General features: G+C 33.3%; 1 protein-coding gene across 3 annotated transcripts in view; it reads left to right on the forward strand.

Annotated features, from left to right (window-relative positions):
• Positions 1-3,584: 3,584 nt before the first annotated feature.
• LOC144970099 (uncharacterized) overlaps positions 3,585-21,412 on the forward strand; it is a 48,737-nt gene continuing 30,909 nt past the window's right edge. Inside the window, exons 1-13 of one of the 3 annotated variants that reach the window (XM_078909322.1) lie at positions 3,585-3,621; positions 4,708-4,792; positions 5,575-5,675; positions 6,708-6,773; positions 8,230-8,314; positions 9,879-10,097; positions 11,419-11,622; positions 12,315-12,441; positions 12,973-13,086; positions 14,766-15,009; positions 16,126-16,243; positions 18,327-18,457; positions 20,616-20,771. In XM_078909322.1, coding sequence (XP_078765448.1) covers positions 4,718-4,792; positions 5,575-5,675; positions 6,708-6,773; positions 8,230-8,314; positions 9,879-10,097; positions 11,419-11,622; positions 12,315-12,441; positions 12,973-13,086; positions 14,766-15,009; positions 16,126-16,243; positions 18,327-18,457; positions 20,616-20,771 — 1,640 coding nt within the window. In that variant the 5' untranslated portion in view covers positions 3,585-3,621; positions 4,708-4,717. Of the gene's footprint in view, positions 3,622-4,088; positions 4,222-4,707; positions 4,793-5,574; positions 5,676-6,707; positions 6,774-8,229; positions 8,315-9,878; positions 10,098-11,418; positions 11,623-12,314; positions 12,442-12,972; positions 13,087-14,765; positions 15,010-16,125; positions 16,244-18,326; positions 18,458-20,615; positions 20,772-21,412 lie in introns of those variants that run through there. The other 2 variants (XM_078909321.1, XM_078909323.1) reach the window with 2 other exon arrangements.

Here is a 21,412-nt window from a genome sequence, read left to right on the forward strand (position 1 = left end):
AATTTTCAAGTTCAACACGTTGACGCCATTCGAGAAGTTTGATCGACCTTTATTTTTTAAAAATTTATTTACTTTTACTCACTTTTAATAATATTATCATTTTAATTTAGAACACAGTGAGGTGTCAAAATGTATTGCCTTGTGTATTTCTTGTACGTAGCAACATGAATCCGGAGAAAAACGAACAAACAAAATAAACTTTTAAAAAGATAAAAGAAAAAGAGAGAACAACTTTATAGTTTTAGGGTCTTGAGTGTGTTTAAGGGAGAGAAGGGGGTTGGTGGTGAGATAGATTAGATATATATATAGAGAGAGAGATAGAGTATAGATAGATAGATAGATAGATAGAGAGAGAGAGAGTGTGTGTGTGTGTGTGTGTGTGTGTGTGTGTGTGTGTGTGTGTGACAGAGAGAGACAGAGAAAGAGAGAGAGAGAGAGAGAGAGAGAGAGAGAGAGAGAGAGAGAGAGAGACAGAGAAAGAGATGCTTTATTTTTAATTTTGGTTCCTATCCTTATTTATAAGGTTACAGCTTGGAACACTTTTGGTGTAGACAATATCGGCGTGAGCAGCAAGGAAGAATACTCTACATTCTTTTAATGACTCTTTTGGTTTTCAAGGTTTGATGGCGCTTATAAAACAGTAAGGTTATTTTAGGGCTAGTAGAAAGGAAAAAATGGGATACCAGTCAAAAAAAATTATAGTTTAACAAGACATGATAGACGATTAACAATAGACCAGCCCTACAATATATTATATGATTATACACAATTAAAATTACAAAATTTGAAGTTTTCAATTTGACAAGTCTGTGGAAGAAGACAAAGTCAAGACTGCCCGGGGTGGGAAAAAAAAGGGGGGGGGGGGGGGTGGAGAGGGGGAGGCCTCGAAGCACAGCCGTACTCGAGGCCATTGATCGGTGTGAAAAGTGACAAAATAGAACCTTACTTGGGCAAGCAATACTAAAACTCTGATCTCCTTGGAAAATTCATCGGTTTTGATAATCACAAAAAATTCTAAAGGACAAGGAAAAATTTTAATTAGATATAAATGTTAATTTTAAATTAATTGTAGAAACAGTATTCTCTGTGTGGCCAATTTTGGCCAAATTGGCCAGTCCAATGCCCATTTCTGATGATGCCTATAATAGGCTCAGTATCAAAGTCGTCACGATCGATTAAGGCAAGTATAGACGCTAATTGGTCCTTTTAAAATATTTTTATTTCCGGTGGACTGAAAACACAGTTCCTTATTATTATTATTATTATTATTATTATTATTATTATTATTATTATTATTATTATTATTATTATTATTATTATTATTATTATTATTATTATTATTATTATTATTATTATTATTATTATTATTATTATTATTATTATTATTATTATTATTATTATTATTATTATTATTATTATTATGTGCGGCTATGAGCATAGTTTAGTCCTTGGAAAATGCTCTATCATGCTCTCTCACTGTTCTCCGGTGTAAAATGAATACCTGACCGTTAACAGTGTTGTCTCTGTCGGATAAAAAAAATACGATATCGCCTAAAAGGCGTCATGTCTCGCCTAAGTGTTGCTGTTGGCCAGGGACGCTTTGTAAAGCGCCTTGAGCACGTTTAGCTTAATAAAAGCTCAACCTTATTTTTTTGTTGTTTTATTATTATTATTATCATTAGCAGTAGTAGTAGTAGTAGTAGTAGTAGTAGTAGTAGTAGTAGTAGTAGTAGTAGTAGTAGTAGTAGTAGTAGTAGTAGTAGTAGTATAGTAGTAGTAGTCAGGAGGAGGAGGAGGAGGAGTACTTGTCACAGTAGTAATAGCAGCAGCAGCAGCAGCAGCAGTAGTAGTAGTAGTAGTAGTAGTAGTAGTAGTAGTAGTAGTAGTAGTAGTAGTAGTAGTAGTAGTAGTAGTAGTAGTAGTAGTAGTAGTAGGAACGACGTGTACCATAGATGATATTACTGTTGTAGTATGATAAGTGTACACAAATATGATTGTTGGACCTCCCCACTATTACGAAAAATTCATACAATTACGAAATGTTGGCTCCATTTTCAGAATTTCATGAGCATCTCTAACATAGAAAAAGGAGATTTCTAGGCCTCTACTAAGTCATAAAAACTCATTTAAAATTAAAGTTGATGCCAGACTACATTATTTTAAGGATTCTTAAGTCTTATGTAATCCTTAAGAGGGTAAATTGTTGATTTTTTTAAGTTACCTATAGCGGCTATAATTGATAATATATATCCTAAAAATTACGAATTAAAAAAAATAATTAAGTAGGCAGGTTTGTAAAAAGGAAACATGCGCAAGGGTTGATATTGAACAGTAAAGTTGGTGCCCCAAACGTAAACAAAGGTCGAGAAGCACATGGCAAACCACATGTTCCTGTCTTGACAGCTCACGTTCCAATGTAAATAATAGAAAGAAAATAACCTTTAAAATTTGGCTGTTAGGTGGCAAAAGAAACACATATTCATAAATACTCGATCATGCATCAAATAATGTCTAGATATGGATATTTTATGGAACAAAAGGTAAAATTTATCAAAAGTTACGTCTATCTATTTTTAGACCAGAGCAAATTATTGCGCTGGTATGAACAAAACGAGAATTATTCGGAGCCTGATTTTCATAATAATTTAGTCTTATATTATTATTTCTGCAACTGTTAGATTTTATGTAAACATATTTTCAATACTGAAAGTGTATTGCCTACAACTCAAACTACAAAATTGGGAGACCTATATTGTGCGTAAATTATTCCGGTCCCTAACGGAAATCACTAGCAACTTGTTATTGTTTACGTTTGGGGCAGCAACTTTACTGTTCTATAGAGCAGTAAAGTTAGGTGCCCCAAACGTAAACAATAACAAGTTGCTAGTGATTTCCGTTAGGGACCGGAATAATTTACGCACAATATAGGTCTCCCAATTTTGTAGTTTGAGTTGTAGGCAATACACTTTCAGTATTGAAAACATGTTTACATAAAATCTAACAGTTGCAGAAATAATAATATAAGGCTAAATTATTATGAAAATCAGGCTCCGAATAATTCTCGTTTTGTTCACACCAGCGCAATAATTTGCTCTGGTCTAAAAATAGATAGACTGTAACTTTTGATAAATTTTAGAAAATTTTACCTTTTGTTCCATAAAATATCCATATCTAGACATTATTTGATGCATGATCGAGTATTTATGAATATGTGTTTCTTTAGCCACCTAACAGCCAAATTTTAAAGGTTATTTTTTTTTTCTATTATTTACATTGGAACGTGAGCTGTCAAGACAGGAACATGTGGTTTGCCACGTGCTTCTCGACCTTTGTTTACGTATGGGGCACCTAACCTTACTGCTCTATAGCCCTAGAAGGTGGGCACAGGAGTTAAGAAAATACAAATATCGATACCAAGTAACATACTCATTGACTATTCCCGTCCTTTGTGACCCAGATTTCCCGTTAACCCACAAAATTTTATTTTTGATGTTTCTTTTTCTTTTTAATTGAAAAAAAAAATGAAATTTACAATAATTGGTTGATCAATAACAGTTTCAAAATTAAATAAAAAGGAAGGAACGTGGCTAGACTAATAATGTGTTCTTAATGTCCTGTGAGGTGACTAGTATCTTTACTCTTGTCACTTTAGAACATAACTATAACAAATTATATATTATATAGACTACTAACGTTTCTCACTTTTTATTTTATCATCTGTTATCTGCCCGTTGTAAAAGTAGAGCTTAAAATATTTTCGACACATCATCTGATGTTTTGTTGGTTTGATAATGAGATGAGTTCGAGTCGACTTGTAAACTTAGGCTCGAGAGGGGAGGGGTGACAATAGCGCGAAATGCACAGCTTTGATTCATTTTTATCGAAAAAGATCAAGTTAACACTTAACAAACACCACATTTTACACCAGCTTGTTGTATAGAGGAAAACGAGTTGTCTTTATCCTACTCATGTTTCAATGATAACTATTATTTTACTACTTTAAATATTAATTTGGTAGTTTGGCGTTTAAAATGCCACACTGGCAGTCCAATTTAACCCGCTTTTGCCAAGCTCATTCTTTTGAAATAGAAAGTGAGAAAGTTGGAAGTGAAAATAGTCACATGACCTATTTGGTTGTCAAGAACGCTTCGCTGAATTCCGTGTAAATTACACTGAAAATGAATAATCCTTCTAAATATTCTTCATAATTCTGCAATAAAGGTATGCCAATTACATTGAATAAAATGCTGAATATCGTGATCAGCATGAATACTACCAAATTGAAGTAAGATCACACTAGTAGACCGCCACTTTCATAATGAAATGACATGGATCAAAATCCAAATGACTCAAAACTTTCATTTTTTACCAATATAAGTAACGCATGAAAATGTGTTGCTTTGATTTTGTGAATTTATAATCGACTTGTCTTAATAATCAACTAACTGTGTTGAAGCCGGGTAAACAATCAGAAATTAGATCATAGAAATATCACTGCATTGAGCAACTCACTGACATTTGACCATAATTTATTGGGGATTTTGTCTGCTTGTTCTCCCTTGTGTTATTGTTTTGTCTTTCTTTGTAACCTCAATATTTAGCTCTCGATTGCAGGCTTTAACCATATATTGTTTCACAGTATGAAGATGCTATATAGCTATTTATGTTTGGTTCATTCTCCAACTTTTAAATTATATTTATTTGTAGGACGCAAAAGATGTCTGCTGCATACGGCCACATATCTGGACTTGATACCCTCCAGGCTGGGCTCTGCTCACTGCGGAAATCAAAGGTACTATTTTTTTACAAGCAGAAGGAAATGAACTGTTGTAATAATTCTTGTCTATAGGTACTACAAATTATCGACATTGGTTCTGATTTATTCTGGGTATTTATATAATGGTGTATGAGTTTTACTTTGGTGAAGGAAAAATGGGTCCATGTGATCATTGTCTATCTCTACAGTCCTTGCAACCATACAAAAACAATATCAAAATATTAAGACTAAGAAAAAGACGGGAACAAGTGAGTACTTTGAATAACACAATTAAAACGTATACGAATTCTTGCATCTTTTATTTAGGTTTTATAAAAATGTTTTTAGCGGTTGTATCATAATGGTGAATATACAATAATATTTCTACTTATCCCTCATAAATCAACAGGAATGAACAAGTATTTAAGTTGTTTGCTTTTGTTTTTTTTTTGTTTTTTGTTGTTGTTATTTTGTTATTTTGTTTCTAATTTACTTTTTTCTGTCTTCTTCTTTTGTTGTTGTTGTTTGTTTGGGTTTTTTTTTCTGAGCGTTTTTTGGACTGTTATAGTATCATCACAATGAATACACAATATTACTAGTTATCCCTCATTAATAAAGAGGAATGAATGAGTATTTAATGAAAAAAAAAACAGATAAAAAAACCTAACTTATAAAAAAAACAAAACAAGCAAAACAAAATTATTTTTTTTAATAATATAAAATAAAAACAACAAAAACAGTAACAAAGAATAAGACGAAGAAATCTAAATCTAAAAAAACAAACAAACAAAAAATATTCTTTAATGCCTTTGTTGCAGATGATGACAGTCCCAGAATTCAAAAATATGTTTTGGGCAATGGAAAGACACCACAGTGACCTCAAACTTGCTCATCTCACTGGAAAGGCCAAAGACCTTCAGTAAGGAATGAATATATCTTAATAAATTAAAGGCCGGCTTTATTTCTCTGAACACTCAGGAAAATAAACGACTCTATTTCTCCGAATGGTCAGCTAGCCTCCAGTAGCTGATGGGTTATGGATGTGATGTCTATGCAAAAGTAAATGCCCAAACAGAGTGGACAGGAAATTCTCAAATATGATCAAGCGAGCGTTTTTTAGGCACATTGTTGACATAGACAGATTTTATCAAAACGTTGCACCATCGCGAATACTCCATGGCGCGTTCACTTTTGCACTTTGCGCTGCACTATCAAAGAGAGAACAGAAGTAAACCTAAATAACAAAGCCAAAGTCTCAAGATGGGAACAGAGGTTGAAAGACAGGATAGCACAAACTCAAGATAGAAGTCTAACAGAAAGTTGGGAATAAAAGACAGAGCACCCAAGCACTGGCAAAATAAAACAAACAAAACATGCATACACATCCAGGTCTACAGACAGTGTAAGAGTGCAATGATACACATTCATCATTCACACAGACACTCTCGCAATTAACCAAATAAATCTTGAGAACGGAAACCGTTCTGAGAAATAAAGATCAAGTTTATTTTCCCAAGCATTTGGAGAAATAGTTACTTTGTAAAGTAAATTACCTATTCTTCATACCATCTTTAAATTTGTTCAACATAGCATAGTTTGTAGAACACTTGCCCCACAAGCACAAGGACCGGTTTCAGTTGCTTTTAAAGACCACTTTTTTCTGATCTCTGTGTCCATAGAGCATTGATAAGGTAGTTGACAGAGATTACTTTGCAATTGACAGAAAGACTACCGATCAGTGGTTACTGCCAAGAAACCAAGGCAAACTCTGGATTTATGGGCATTAAGGCTCTGTAGGAAGAAGGAGTTAAATGTTGGTTTGACGATGAGACTGACTTTTTGAAAGAAATGAGAAAGTTGCATTGCACACTTCTAAGTATGCTATTTTATAAATGTTTTGTCTCACCGTTTTTTGTTTTTTTCTTCAACATTAATTTCGTTCCTATTTCAGAGATCAAGCAATAAGAGATACCAAGTTTTACAATATTCTGGTGAAGATGTTATGTGAACTAACAGAGTAAGTTCTCGTGCTATGGCTGATTAGTATTGCTCTATGTACGAGTATATAGCACTATTGTGTTACATTAAGAGATCATAATCATATCCATACTTTTGCAAAATGTGCAGGAAAGCAACATCAATAATGATGATTATAACAATAATAATAATAATAATAATAAGAAGAAGAAGAAGAAGAAGAAGAAGAAGAAGAAGAAGAAGAAGAAGAAGAAGAAGAAGAAGAAGAAGAAGAAGAAGAAGAAGAAGAAGAAGAAGAAGAAGAAGAAGAAGAAGAAGAAGAAAAGAAGAAGAATGATAATAACAACTAATAATAATAATAATAATAATAATAATAATAATAATAATAATAATAATAATAATATTAATAATGGCAATGATGATGATTAATAATAATGATGATAATAATAATAATAATAATAATAATAATAATAATAATAATAATAATAATAATAATAATAATAATAATTATTATTATTATTATTATTATTATTATTATTATTATTATTATTATTATTATTATTATTATTATTATTATTATTATTGTTATTATTATTATTATTATTATTATTATTATTATTATTATTATTATTATTATTATTATTATTATTATTATTATTATTATTATTATTATTATTATGATAATAATTATAATAATGATGATGATGATGATGATGATGATAATGATCATGGTATCACGTGCATAACGCCTCACTCTAAACAGGCGCTTTATATGAAGGAAAATGATAGAATTGATCTTGAAAGAAGTGCCAGTATAAAGGAAAAAAATCACTGATTTTAGGGGGGGGGGGGGGGTCCATACTCCAGATGATAGCCAACATTATATGCAAAGCAATTGATACTTGTTTATAAACACCAATTTTAAGCCGAATAAAATTCAAAAGATACTATCAAGACACATAGCAATTATCCCTATATTCCTTGTGTTAAAATCTTCCAGAAAATCTAAGAAATTGAAATTAAAAATTGATGTTTTGGCAATAATATCAAAATGTCATTAACCACTCACATGACCAAAAAGTAAAGCCGCTCAATTTGATGAATTTGATTGAAAGAAAGCTGTTCATTATAAAAATGGGCGCTCAAGTGAAATTTGCTAATTACTGTGTGTTCCTTTAAATGCAATTTACTCAATTTGAACATTTTTAATGAATTAAGACTAAGGCACAGGGCCAGCTCGTTTCAGCGGTATGGTCTTTGCTTTTTACCCAAAAGGTACAGAGTTTGAATTCTTGTTGTGCTGTGTGGTCTTGAGCAAGGCATCTCGTCCTAGCTCAGTTCGCTGTGTTGCACTGCGGCTGATGCCAGGGTTATTCCAGTCTTCGTTTGTTGTAGACCCTGAAGACAAATTTCCCTTATGGGATGAATAAAGGGAATTTGATTTTATTTATTTTTATTTATCATTACTTTTTTTTTCAATGTCTATTTTTCAAAAGCAAAAGAAATGGTGAACAAAAATCTGGGTTACAAAAAGTCTACATCTGGTATATGGCCAACAAACATGCCTTGTATTGTGGTCCGGTAAGTTATGTTTGATAAGTTGTCATCATATGAGATACATTATTTCAGGACACCCCGTATTTATTGTCAAATTTAATGCCCATCAATAATGAGATTCCCAAAAATTCCACATCATTTGTCTTATTAAATATAGGAAGGCTCAAAGTCAACTTCTTTATATTATAATTTGTATGGGTGTTTTGTTTTTGTTGTTTGTTTTTTTTTTTGGTTGTTTTTTTGTTGGTTTTTTTTTGCTTCAGACAGCAATATTAGCAATCATCATATTAAAATGAATTTTACCATGACGTGAAAGATTAATATAACAATTTGAATTACAAATATATCATTTCACGCTCTTCACTAAAATTTCTACCAGACCTTAATCTTTAGTTCATATTTATCCATGTTTACCAAATGATTGTAAATGATAGTTTTATCATGCATTATATTTTTAAAAATTGAGCTTTTATATAGCGCAATATCCACTAAACATGCTCAAAGTGCTTTACAATGGGTCCATGGCCAACAACTACACTTCACATATAGGACGGGACATGACACCTGTAAGGCGATATTACCAATTTTTGGACAGAGACAATGCTGTTAACGGCCCGGTACTCATTTTACACTTGGGTATGGTGAGAGAATGTGAGTAAAGAGCCTTTTCCAAGGACTCAACTATGTGCCGAGCGAGGCTCGAACCCAGGACCTTCCGATCTGAAAGCGAGTATCATACCACAAGACCACATAGCCACACAAGTAATGGTAGTAGTTATTGTTGTTTTATTATTAGAAGAAGAATTAGTATAAGTAGTAGTAGTAGTAGTAGTAGTAGTAGTAGTAGTAGTAGTAGTAGTAGTAGTAGTAGTAGTAGTAGTTGTTGTAGTAGTAGTAGTAGTAGTAGTAGTAGTAGTAGTAGTAGTAGTAGTAGTAGTAGTAGTAGTAGTAGTAGTAGTAGTAGTAGTAGTAGTAGTAGTAGTAGTAGTAGTAGTAGTAGTAGTAGTTTTAATAGAAGTAGTAATAGTAGTTGTAGTAATAATAGTAGTCGTGGTAGTAGTAGTAATAGTAGTAGTAGTAGTAGTAGTAGTAGTAGTAGTAGTAGTAGTAGTAGTAGTAGTAGTAGTAGTAGTAGTAATAGTAGTAGTATATAAACCTACGATGTTAAAAGGAATCATTTATGTTGTCTTTGCAGTAAATTGAGTGTTAATAATTTTGCCAAAGGAAAAAAGACTGAATGCTGATGGTGAGCTTAACACCAGGTTTCTGAGGTCCCTTGTCGTGTGAAATATTTCATTCACTCAGTCATCTCCCCTCCCCCTTCTTCCAAATAGAGTTATATCCATTTATTTCATGCTAGTTGATATTTTTTTTCCAACCCCCAGCGCCCTCCCAGCAGTGCGGAGTAGCTGGGTCTGTCACCTCTTGTGAAAAGTACTTTGCAGTAGGCTATCATCCTATCCAAAGGATAACAAACAATTGTCCATTTAACACTATATAAACTGGGATATACCCCTTCTCCAAGGGTTTTAAGTCTCTGAAGAGCTACTTTACAACTCAGAAGTAAGAGTTTCTCTTTCATTCTCAGTATTTTGGAAAGCAGATGATGAAAGAAAAGGCTCAAAAGGTTCTTCGTAAAGCCACAACACAAAGAGACTCACATGGGAGGGCCAAGTCTGCTCACAGAAAGTCACTTCAAACCTACGCAAGACCACATTCAAGTCGGACAGTTCTAAATAATACTGCAAGAAGTGAAATAGGAAATAATGTCATCGTACCAAATGCTGAACTCGGATACGAAATTCAGGTATGGATTGTTTGAGGAAGACTGAATATCAAACTTGAGCTGTTCTCTAGCTCACTAAATGTGCTCAATTTGCTTTGCAAGGGATCCTAATCTAACAGCAACATGTAACATGATGGAAGGGACATGAAGCCTGCAAGGCGCTATTACAATTTTTTTGACAAATACAACACTGTTACAGACCAGGTCAGGTTATCATTTTACACCTGATTGTGTTGAGAGAATGCGAGTAAAACATCTTTTCCAAAGACTCAACTTTGAGCTGGACCACAAGACCGTAAAGCTACATTATGAATTACTACAGCCATAATGTTAATGAAATATTTGACAATTCACTATAATCTGCTAATATGCCAAGGATGCTGAAAATTGGATTTAAAGAAAAAATATGAATCGATTGGATTTTTTTTTTTGGGGAGGGGGGGGGGGGGGGGGGGTGCAGTTTCTTAGAGGGCAAAATAGGGCTCCTGGTAGCTTAGAAGCAAAGGGACTGGTGTTGACCAAATTTTTTTGTACCTCCTCCCTGTCCAATCAGCAGTGATCGATCAAGTAGCTGGGTATGTTATATATGATACTTTGTGATTGACTGGCACCAGATCCAAATGGTTGCTAGCAGTGACCAGGTCCCAGGTCTGAGAGCTTTTGTCAAGATGAGGGTCATTTAAATCGATTGATATTTGAAGAACGAATTACTGGTCAAATTTTAAATTATGTTAGTTCACTAGTTAACTTGTTAAGAGCCTTATCCAAGGACACGACATCACCCATCCAGTCAATGACAATTTTCAGTGCAGTTTGATAAAGATCTGAAAAAGCGTGTATGAATCAGTGCCAGACAAAGCAGAAAGAGGAAAAAAATTCATCCTACCTCAACTGGAGATTGAACCTCAGACCTCCTGTCAAATGTGCTACACCACAGAGGTTATGCGATAGTAAGGATCTGCCCCATATTCTTCAATGTAGTTTGACTTTGTTCTGTGTCAATTCATTTCATAAATTAAACTATTACAATTGTGACCCGTTGACTCAAAACGATAATATGTCGGAATAATTTAGAAGATGAAAATTCAATTTATAGTAAAAAAAATATGAGTCATGGAGATAGAGTCACTATCTTTTTGAGGAGAAAGAATAACATTTCTTAAAGTGACAAAAATTGAAATGTCACATTTCTGACCATTTTTACTTTAAAATCCCATTTTTACATCAGGTTCTTCCCAACATAATACCGTTTTGATGTGATATGTCACATTTGCTTTTTAAACAGCTTATATTGTCTTCTATGTCAAAAATTTAACTCAGTATTGTCTTTATTTCTCCCAAGAATGATTATTTATCTGGATGGGAATCGTATAATCTCCCCTCTCCTGCAATTGAGGCTGAAGATGAGACCTTACAGAGAGTTACCATTGATGAAGGCATTGAAGATGATGATGAAAATAGAGTAAAATCTGTCATTACAACACCCAGTGTTTTGATAAGGCCGAAAACAGCATCGTCAGTGACCTTTGCACCTTTCAAAGAACAGGTATGTAGTGATATTTCAAATTTAAATAATGATATGTTTGTTTTTGGTTTGATTTCTTTCTTCTTTTTTTTCGGGGGGGGGGGGGGGGGGGTTGGTGGATTGTTTTCTTTGTTTGTTTTTTTTTTATTGTTTTCTGAAAAATAGTATATAAAGCTGCTTTTACGTATTTTACGTTTTTATAAAACTGATAAATTCAGTTTTGATCAATATCTATTACAAGTCATTTTGAAGAAAAAAAAACACTTTTGAACGTTTAATATGTGAACTCACGAAGTAAAGAAAATAAAAGCTAAGTGAATTTTTATTCAAGGAATAAAGTCGTATTTTTCTACCTTTAGATTGTCATTAAAGTCCAACAGCAGCTGTACAAAATATCAAAACAAATAAAAACGTACCTATACATGCTACTTGATTATTCATAACATATCATTTATTAGTGAAAATAAGTTCTGTTTGAAATAAGAAGAAAAAGGAGAAGAAGAAGAAAAAGGAGAAGAAGAAGAAGAAGAAAAGAAGAAAGAAAGAAAGAAGAAGAAGAAGAAGAAAGAAAGAAAGAAAGAAGAAGAAAGAAGAAAGAAAAGAAGAAGAAGAAGAAGAAAGAAAGAAGAAAAGAAAGAAGAAGAGAAGAGAAAACATAACTAAAACATTTTTAAAGAGCTGCAAACCTAAATGAGTGGGGTTTTTTTCTCCAGTCCATTAACTGTCCAGAGAAGGTGATGTCGTTAAAACAAAGCAGTGTCCACTCAATTGCTAGCTTGGTCAACCCCCACACAGCTTTGGCAAACGAGCTAGCACCAAAACACATAGAAGATGATAAAGGTTAGTCGAACATTTAAGATTTTTACGCTTTCGATGATAAAGATTACAAATTGTAAATTTTGTGATGGTCTTGTTTTGTCATCTATTTTTTTTTTTAATTGAGAAGATTAACAAGAAATTAAGATTTTATTTCAGCAGTATAAAGTAAAATAAAATAATTGCTGACGAGATATTACATAGGATTGTTTTTAAAGCTTTATCATGATTGAGTTATTTGATGATGCATTTTGATGCCATCTACAGCAAATCACAGCACTTACGTTTTCATGTTGAAAAGGCACTAAACTATAACTATATACTGATTTTTGGGCACAATCATGTGCACGATGAAAACAAAAAAGCAGAGGATTGAATCAATAGGAGTGGAGATTTGGTTTTGTTTTGTTTTGTTTTTTTCTTCATTTGTTGATATTTAAAGTATGCTTTAACGTAATGTGAAGGGGGAAAGGAAAGAATAGTTGAAATCGATTTATGAAGTCGGTAAAATTGTATACTTATATACCTTTGTTATAATTCATTTGTATATTTTAGGTCTCCCCCCAGCTTCGAAAATCCATCTTGACAATATGTCATCTGCGGCCAAAGCCAAAAGTCAGAATCAGGTTGACAGACCAAAGCCAAGACCAAAATCCAGTTTGCCCAGAGGTAATTCAATTGTTTTTTAATAAATAAAATAATTCAGTTAAATGGGAATTTAAAGGGAATTAATGTAGCAATTTGTAAGAGTTCCTATTGAGTGATTGAACTTGCTATCTTCTTCAGTCCTTGGTCAGAGACTTAATGATAATTACAAAGGCCCAAATATCTGATACTGCCGTTGGAGCCTATTGTTTTCTGAGATGTGCGATTTGTTAACTCGTAAAGATTATCAAACCCTTTGGAATGTTGTTTTAATGAGAATTGTCCTCATAATGGTGTTTTACTTTATTGGCTTCAACTACGAGACCGAATGGATGACAAAGTCACTCCACTTATAATAAAAACCATGCCCAACTGGTGTAAATAAGGCTCAGCCACGTTGGATTCTTGTACTCTTTTGTGTTAAAATTCGGGTTAATAAGTTATGTGTCATTGGGTACAGTGTTTTGATTTGGAGATTTTAAAATGCAACAATTGTTTAATTGTATGAAACTCATTTTTGGTTTTTAATAAGTCCTTCAGGGCCATTAGGCTCATGGAGCCGAGTTTATTCCAGTTTCTATAGTGTGAAATGGAGAATAGCAATTGCTTGCTACCCTTTTAATTGGACGCTAGTCTATCATAAAGTACTTTCTGTCAGATCTAACAGACCCAGTTACCTGATCATTACTGGGTGGGCAGGGAGGTCAGAAAAAAATCTCGACTGCACCCAGGATTGATCTCTGTCCCTTTGCTTTTGAAGTAAGTGCTCTACCAAATGGGCTATTGGGAATCCCTCGTTTTTGGTTACCAATTTTAGAAATGTATAGCTTCAGATGGCCGATTATTTACTTTTTCTCAAGTATAAGTAAATCCCCTTGGTAATGAAAATCAATATTTTGTATCCTGTTGTTATTGTCTTGGCTAAGAGGTAAGGTCTTGCACTATACAATATAAGAAAGTAGATAAGAGATATTATCAAATATCCTAACACAATAGCATATTAGTAACATAACAGGATAGTCGATTGGAATTAGACCATACAGTAAAAGAGATTTTTTTAAAAAGAATGTTCGATGTAAACCCTCAGTGTAAATATTTTCAAATCTGATAACCTATATTATTATGCTCTCGTTGTTGTAATCATAAAATAGTGTCCATGAAAACAATGTGAGCTATAACTGTGTTGGGTTAGTAGACTTGTCAATATGTACTTGTACATATATATGAATCCCCACAATTCATGCAAATTCAGAAAAAATTGTAATGATTTCAATCAAACATTTAATGAATTTCTATATAGGCTAGGTCCAATAGAAATTCATTAAATGTTTGATTGAAATCATTACAATTTTTGCTGAATTTGCCTGAATTGTGGGGATTCATATATCTCAGTTGATAGAGCACTTGTTACACAAGCAAAGGGACATGAGATTGATCCCAGGTGCAGTCGAGTTATTTTTTTCGGATCTCCTGTCCACCAAGCAGTGATTTGGGAGGTGAATTTGTTCGATCTGGTGGAAAATAATTTTTAATAGACTTGTATGCTATTCAAAGGGTAATAAGTAATTGCAATTGTCTTTTTCTCACAATAGAAACTTGAATAAAGTCCGGTTTCGTGGACCTAATGGATCTGTAGGACTACTGTGTTTTTTTTTGGTATGAAATGTCAATTATAAATTTGTCATTTTTACCCAATTTTCAAGCTGTCCACATCAAAGAGAATGAAGAGAACGCATTTGTTCAGCAGACATTAGAGGAATTTTACAAGACAGCAGACTTCATCAAGCCTTCACCTCGTCTAGTCTACTCTCCCAGACCAAGAGCGCCTCCAAAGGCTAGGGCCAAGTCAGCACCAATGAGGAGGAGTTCTAACACAGTCAGAGTGCCAACGTCAGCAGACAACATTCAAAAGCCATCTTCACCAAAGAAAGATTCTCCAGAAAATATGTGAGTTGTTAGAAAAAGTTAAAAGTCAAATGGTGAAGAATAATAATAATGATAATAATAATAATAATAATAATAATAATAATAATAATAATAATAATAATAATAATAATAATAATAATAATAATGATAATGATAATGAATAATAATATAATGATAATGATAATGATAATAATAATAATAATAATAATAAATAATAATAATAATAATAATAATAATAATAATAATAATAACAATAATAATAATAATAATTATAACGACCATCCTTTTAATCATTGTTATCATCATCATCATCATCATCATCATCATCATCATCATCATCATCATCATCATCATATCATCATCATCCTCATCATTATCATCATCATCATCATCATATCATCATCATCATCATCATCATCATCATCATCATCATCATCATCATCATTATCATCATCATCATCATCATCATCATCTTTGGTAACAAATGCATTCCATTTATATTGTTAAACCTGCTCAACTAGTTCAAATAAGGCTCAAACCACGGGATTCTTGTACGTTCATCATCATCATCATCATTATCATCATCATCATCATCATCATCATCTTTGGTAACAAATGCATTCCATTTATATTGTTAAACCTGCTCAACTAGTTCAAATAAGGCTCAAACCACGGGATTCTTGTACATTTCATCGTCATCATCATCATCATCATCATCATCATTATCATCATCATCAATATCATCGTCATCATTATCACCTTTATCATCATAATTATCATCTTCATTGTTATCATTGTCATCAATATTATTGTCGGGTATTGTGTCTAGAGCAGATAGATGGTTATTGGTTTTCATCCTTTTTTTTTTCCTTTGATATCTTCAGAAATTGAAAATATCAAGATATTATTTATAAATAGGAAGTGTTAGTCGAAGCAAACCTGCTTGGACTAGAAAACAGAGGTATTGGAATATACTTTATCAAAGTCTTTTAATATATTTATCTCTATCAATATTTAATAAATGGACAGGACTTCTTGTAAAGAAGATTTAGTGGATATTGCGATATATATAAAAGCTCAATATTTTTGTGTGTGTGTTTTTTTTTTTGTTTTTTTAAATTCCATTTGTTGTTCCAGCTCCAAGCCTGTTGAAAATAAGCCAGAGACAACAGTTCCTAACACCGGAGTCAAGCTGGACACAGTCATTCACGTCATTGATTCTGTCTCTGGTGATATTGTGGCTCTCACTGATGACGTAAGTGTCGTGACCTTGGTGTTTCAACAACATATGTGATCTATCATCTCAAAACAGTATTTGTGAAACAGGCAATATCAATTGCTAGCTACCCTTTGGATAGGATGCTAGTCTATCACAAAGTTTTTTTCTGCCAGATCTAAGAGACCCAGCAATTCAATCACTGCACCTGGAATTAATCTCAGTCCTTTTGCATGTGAAGCGATTGCTCTACCATCTGAGCCATCGGGATCCTCTATGAAACAGGTGCCAAATAGTGGTTCTATAGTAGAAGGAACAGGAAATAGTAAAACAGTTCATTCTGCTTAATTGCAAATCGGTTAATCGCACACTCCGCTTATATGCTACACATTTTTTTTTAAACGGATTTTTTTCTATATAATTGCTGCACTTTATCACATACCTTCTTCACTTAATCGCCACCCCTAGATTCCATCTTGATTGGAGAAATATATCCAAAAAATACAAAAACTGTATTGTTGTTGATAAAACATGAAAAAGAAAAGAAAATGAAACAAAAGGAAAAAAGGATTCCCAAAAATAAACAAAAACAACCAAAAACACACAAAAAAGAAATCAAAAAATGAATTTATAAATTTTTTTAAAAGACAAAAAACAAAAAACGAAAACAAAATAAATCTTCTAATGAGGCCATATCCTGAACATGATGGCCCCAAGCCTGTAGAAAACTCGGAAGGGAAGGTCCCACACGAATGGCACATGAAAGCTGGTGCTTAGGTGCTATTTAGCTTCTCCACTTAATCGCACACTCTGCTTAATCGATACACTATCCTAAAATCCCGAGGGTGTGTGATTAAGCGGAGTCGACTGTAGTAGCATGTCAGACCGGAAATCAGAAAGTCTGAGGTTTGATCCCCAGTCAAAGTAATATGTTTTTATGGGATGGTTTTTAATTGTATTTTTCTTCTTGCTTTGTCTGGCCTGTTTATTACACATTTGTTCAGATCTTTATCTTTACCTGTGCATGGCTCCCTAATTTCTCAATTTGTTTGAATAGTATGAATAACAAGGGAAACAATCAATGCAAACATTCATACAAAGAGTATAACACAGATTGTCGCTCTTACATTGATAACAGTGAGTTATTTTAAATCATGGCAATTGGCATCATGGCTTTAATCAATGCAGGAATTGAAGATTCATAAATTTTCGTGAAAAAAAAAAATGTATTAGACATTCGAACAACAGTTTTCAGACATTGATAAAACAAAGTGTCTGAAATCTTGGGGTTTATTTTGGAATTATTAGTATCTTCTCTTATACTCAGCAGAATGGATTATTGTAAAGCTTTTTTGTCAGGTTGCCCCAAGTATTCTATTGAAAGACTGCATAAGATACAAAATAAGGCAGCCTGACTTATTACTCTTAAAAACTCGAGAGAGAGCACATTACTTCTACTCTACATGATCTTCAATAGCTCCCTGTTTACTACAGAATAGAGTACAACATTCTTTTATACATCTATAACTGTTTTACTAATATACTTCCTTCTTACTTACAAGACCTCGGTGAAGTCTATACACCTAGTCGTGTCTTAAGATCATGAGAATCTCTTCTAATGAAAGAAATAAGCTGCTTTAATAATGTTCACCAAGAAGCTTTTAACTGTACTGCTCCACGTCTGTAGAACTCTCTCAGTTTTAGAACAAAATCTGCTCCTAGTGTTTTAACATTTAAGAAGCGCCTTAAGAATTATTTTACAGGGCATTTTATGATTGATTTTTTTTTTAATTACATACATATGTGTGGGTCTGTGTGTGGTTGTGTGTGTTGGTGGGTGGGTGGTAGGGTGGGTGGTTGTGCTTTTGAGTTAATTGCAAAGCTCGCAGAGCACTTTTAAGTGGATGCTTAGGCGCTGTAGAAATAAATGTATTATTATTATTATTATTATTATTATTATTATTATTATTATTATTATTATTATTATATTATTATTATTATTATTATTATTATTAATTGTTGTTGCTGGCTTGAGACCCCTTGTAAAGTGCTTTAAGCACATTTAGAGGATATTGTGCCATGTAAAAAAAAGCTTAATTAAAATTATTAATTTGTCCGACAGCTTTTGCCTGATGCTCAGACGGGAATAAAACAGCCATCTGCTCCAGTCAAAGTGACGGAGAGTGTCATGGAGGAGGGAGATGAATCTGTGGTTCTTGATATGTCAACCATTATTTCAAGGGAAGGTACTGTGTAAGTACAAAATGAACAAAAAGTAATTCAGTGATTTAGTATGGAAATAGATTTTTATTGAAAATAAGGGGGGGGGGGGGGGGATAATATTTTAAATGAAGAAAATAAAACAAAGAATGATTTTTAAAATTTTGTTTTAAATAATGGTAACAAATTTTTACCTTTAAAACGTTATACCTTACCTTAACCTTAAATCTCTCAGCGACAGGAGTACATCGTCAAAATATTCATCATCACAGAGTACCTCAGCGAATTAAGCTTGGACATTTTCTAACATCCTGCTCCATGTTATTTTGGGCCTTCCTTTCCCTCTCTTTCCCTCTGGAGTCCATCACAAAAGCATTACGGAATCTTTCTCCCCTCTACTCAAAACATGCCCAATCCAATTCCATCTTTTCCTTCTCACCATCATAATCATACTAATATCTCTGACTCTGCCAATATCAGTTAGATATGATTTCATATTTGAGTAAAATTTAATCCTACATATAAACATTATTTATGTGATTGAATTTGACTCAAAATCATGTCTTACTGCTTTCATCAAGTATATAGGGCTATGTGATCTTGTATTATGACAACCGCCTTCGCACTCGAAGGTCCAAGGTTTAAGTCCTGCTCTGAGTGGCGCATAGTAAAGTCCTTGGAAAATGCTCTTAACTCACATTCTCTCATCATACCCAGGTATAAAGTGAGTACCTGACAGAAAACAGCATTGTCTCTGTCGGGATAAATTGTAATATCACCTAACAGGCATCATGTCTCGTCATACATGTTAAATGTTATTGTTTACTAGGGACCTCCGCCCTGTAAAGTGCTTTGAGCATGGTTAGCGAATGTTGTGCTATATAAATACTCAATTTTAATAAGTATTAAAGGCAAACTAAAAATGAACATTTATTTAGTTCATTTTGAAGGATTTAACAAGATTATTAATATGCTTCAGGACAAATTGAACAAAATTTCCATTTTGTATAATACAAATCAATCGCCTGTAAGTTCACTAACACTCTTACACTATCCATCACTGTCTATAGCCAGTTGCTCATTTACAACTGTCAAATGGATGATACGTGTTAAATGCATTCACTGAGGACACAATGCATGAACTAGAGCGCTCTGTCACCTATTTAGTTGTTGATCATATATAATATTGCTTGCTTTTGTTCTAAGACAAAACAACAAACTGCTGAGCCATCAATGCCACCACACAAGTACAGCGATGCGACTTTGGGCTCATTGAATTTCAAAGTTTTTCATATAACTGACTGACTCAGTCAGTGTACTTTTGATATTGCATAGCAGTTTTGACTGTGTGTTTTTTTCAATGTTGAAAGTTGAACTGCTGTTCTGACAGTGGGTTTTTTTTTATTCAATGTCTCATAGCCCTTATGTGGGTTTTTTTTCAATGTTGAATAGCTGTTCTGACTGAGTGCTTCTTCAATGTTGCAGGGCTGTTCTGACTGAATGTTTTTTTCAATGTTGCAGGGCTGTTCTGAGAGGTTTTTTTTGACTGTTGCAGGGCTGTTCTGACTGAATGTTTTTTTTCCTTGTTGCAGGGTGTTCTGACTGAATGTTTTTTTTTCAATGTTGCAGGGCTGTTCTTACTGAATGTCTTTTTCCTTGTTGCAGGGCTGTTCTGACTGAATGTTTTTTTCAGTGTTGCAGGGCTGTTCTGACTGAATGTTTTTTTCAGTGTTGCAGGGCTGTTCTGACTGAATGTTTTGTACAGTGTTGCAGGGGCTGTTCTGACTGAATGTTTTTTTCAGTGTTGCAGGGCTGTTCTGACTGAATGTTTTTTTCAGTGTTGCAGGGCTGTTCTGACTGAATGTTTTTTCAATGTTGCATAGGTGATATGACTGAGTATTTTTTCCTTGCTACAGGGCTGTTCTGTCTGAATGTTTTTTTTCAATGTTTCAAAGCTGTTCTGACAATGTTTCTCAATACTGCATAGCTGTTCTAACTGCGTGTTTTTTCCAATGTTGCACAGCCGTTCTGCTGTCCTGGTGAAAACGGTTAGCTTTGTTGTTATAGTCGCATGTTTAATTGAACACAATATGAATTTAAAAACATTCAATCTTGCTGTCAAAGTGGTGAGGCTTTTTTTTTTTCTAATTTCAAAATTTTAATTTATTTATTCTTTATAAAAAAATATCAGGCAACCACCTGAAAATACGCCAAGACCATTCTCGTCACCTATGATGACTTACAAAGAGACGCAATCCCTCGATGGCAGACGACCGGCAACAAGATGTAGCTCTGCGACTGCTATTGACTGGCGGGGCAGAATCCAACCAGACACAATGAGATACAAGTATAAACAGAAACATTTTATCTCCATATTATTATTATTATTATTATTATTATTATTATTATTATTATTATTATTATTATTATTATTATTATTATTATTATTATTATTATTATTATTATTCATATAATTATTATCATCATTATCAACAATAACTTTTTGAATAAGAAATTTAGAAGTTAAAATATGATGTACAACTAAGCAAATGCACATCGTATAAAGTAATTATATTATGAGCATAAAAAGTTTTGTGCTGAGTCCCTACATTTTATTTACAAGTTCTAATCCTATGAATATATTTCTAACTGTTCGTATTTCAATCCGATAATTTTAAAATAAGTTGAAAGATACTCAGATGTTGCACATGATCACTCTATAAATGTTTGAAAGAAATTTACGGATGGAATGCTTCCATATTATCTGTATCTCATACTGTAAGCTGTAAAGAGGGGGGGAGGGGGGGGGGTGAAGCCGAGATTATTTTAGACCCCCCCCCCTTCCTCCTCCGCTGTCCATCCAACAATGATTTGGGTAGCTGGGTCTGTTAGATCTGGTAAAAGTACTTTGTTTAGACTAATGTCATGTCCAAAGGGTGGCAAGAAATTGCTATTGTCCATTTCGATCATCTATCTTTATTACTTCTT

The sequence above is a fragment of the Berghia stephanieae genome, chromosome 4 (assembly GCF_034508935.2).
Source record: "Berghia stephanieae isolate SIO BIC M18660-M18661 chromosome 4, UCSD_Bste_1.3, whole genome shotgun sequence".
Classification (NCBI taxonomy): Eukaryota; Metazoa; Mollusca; class Gastropoda; order Nudibranchia; family Aeolidiidae; genus Berghia; species Berghia stephanieae.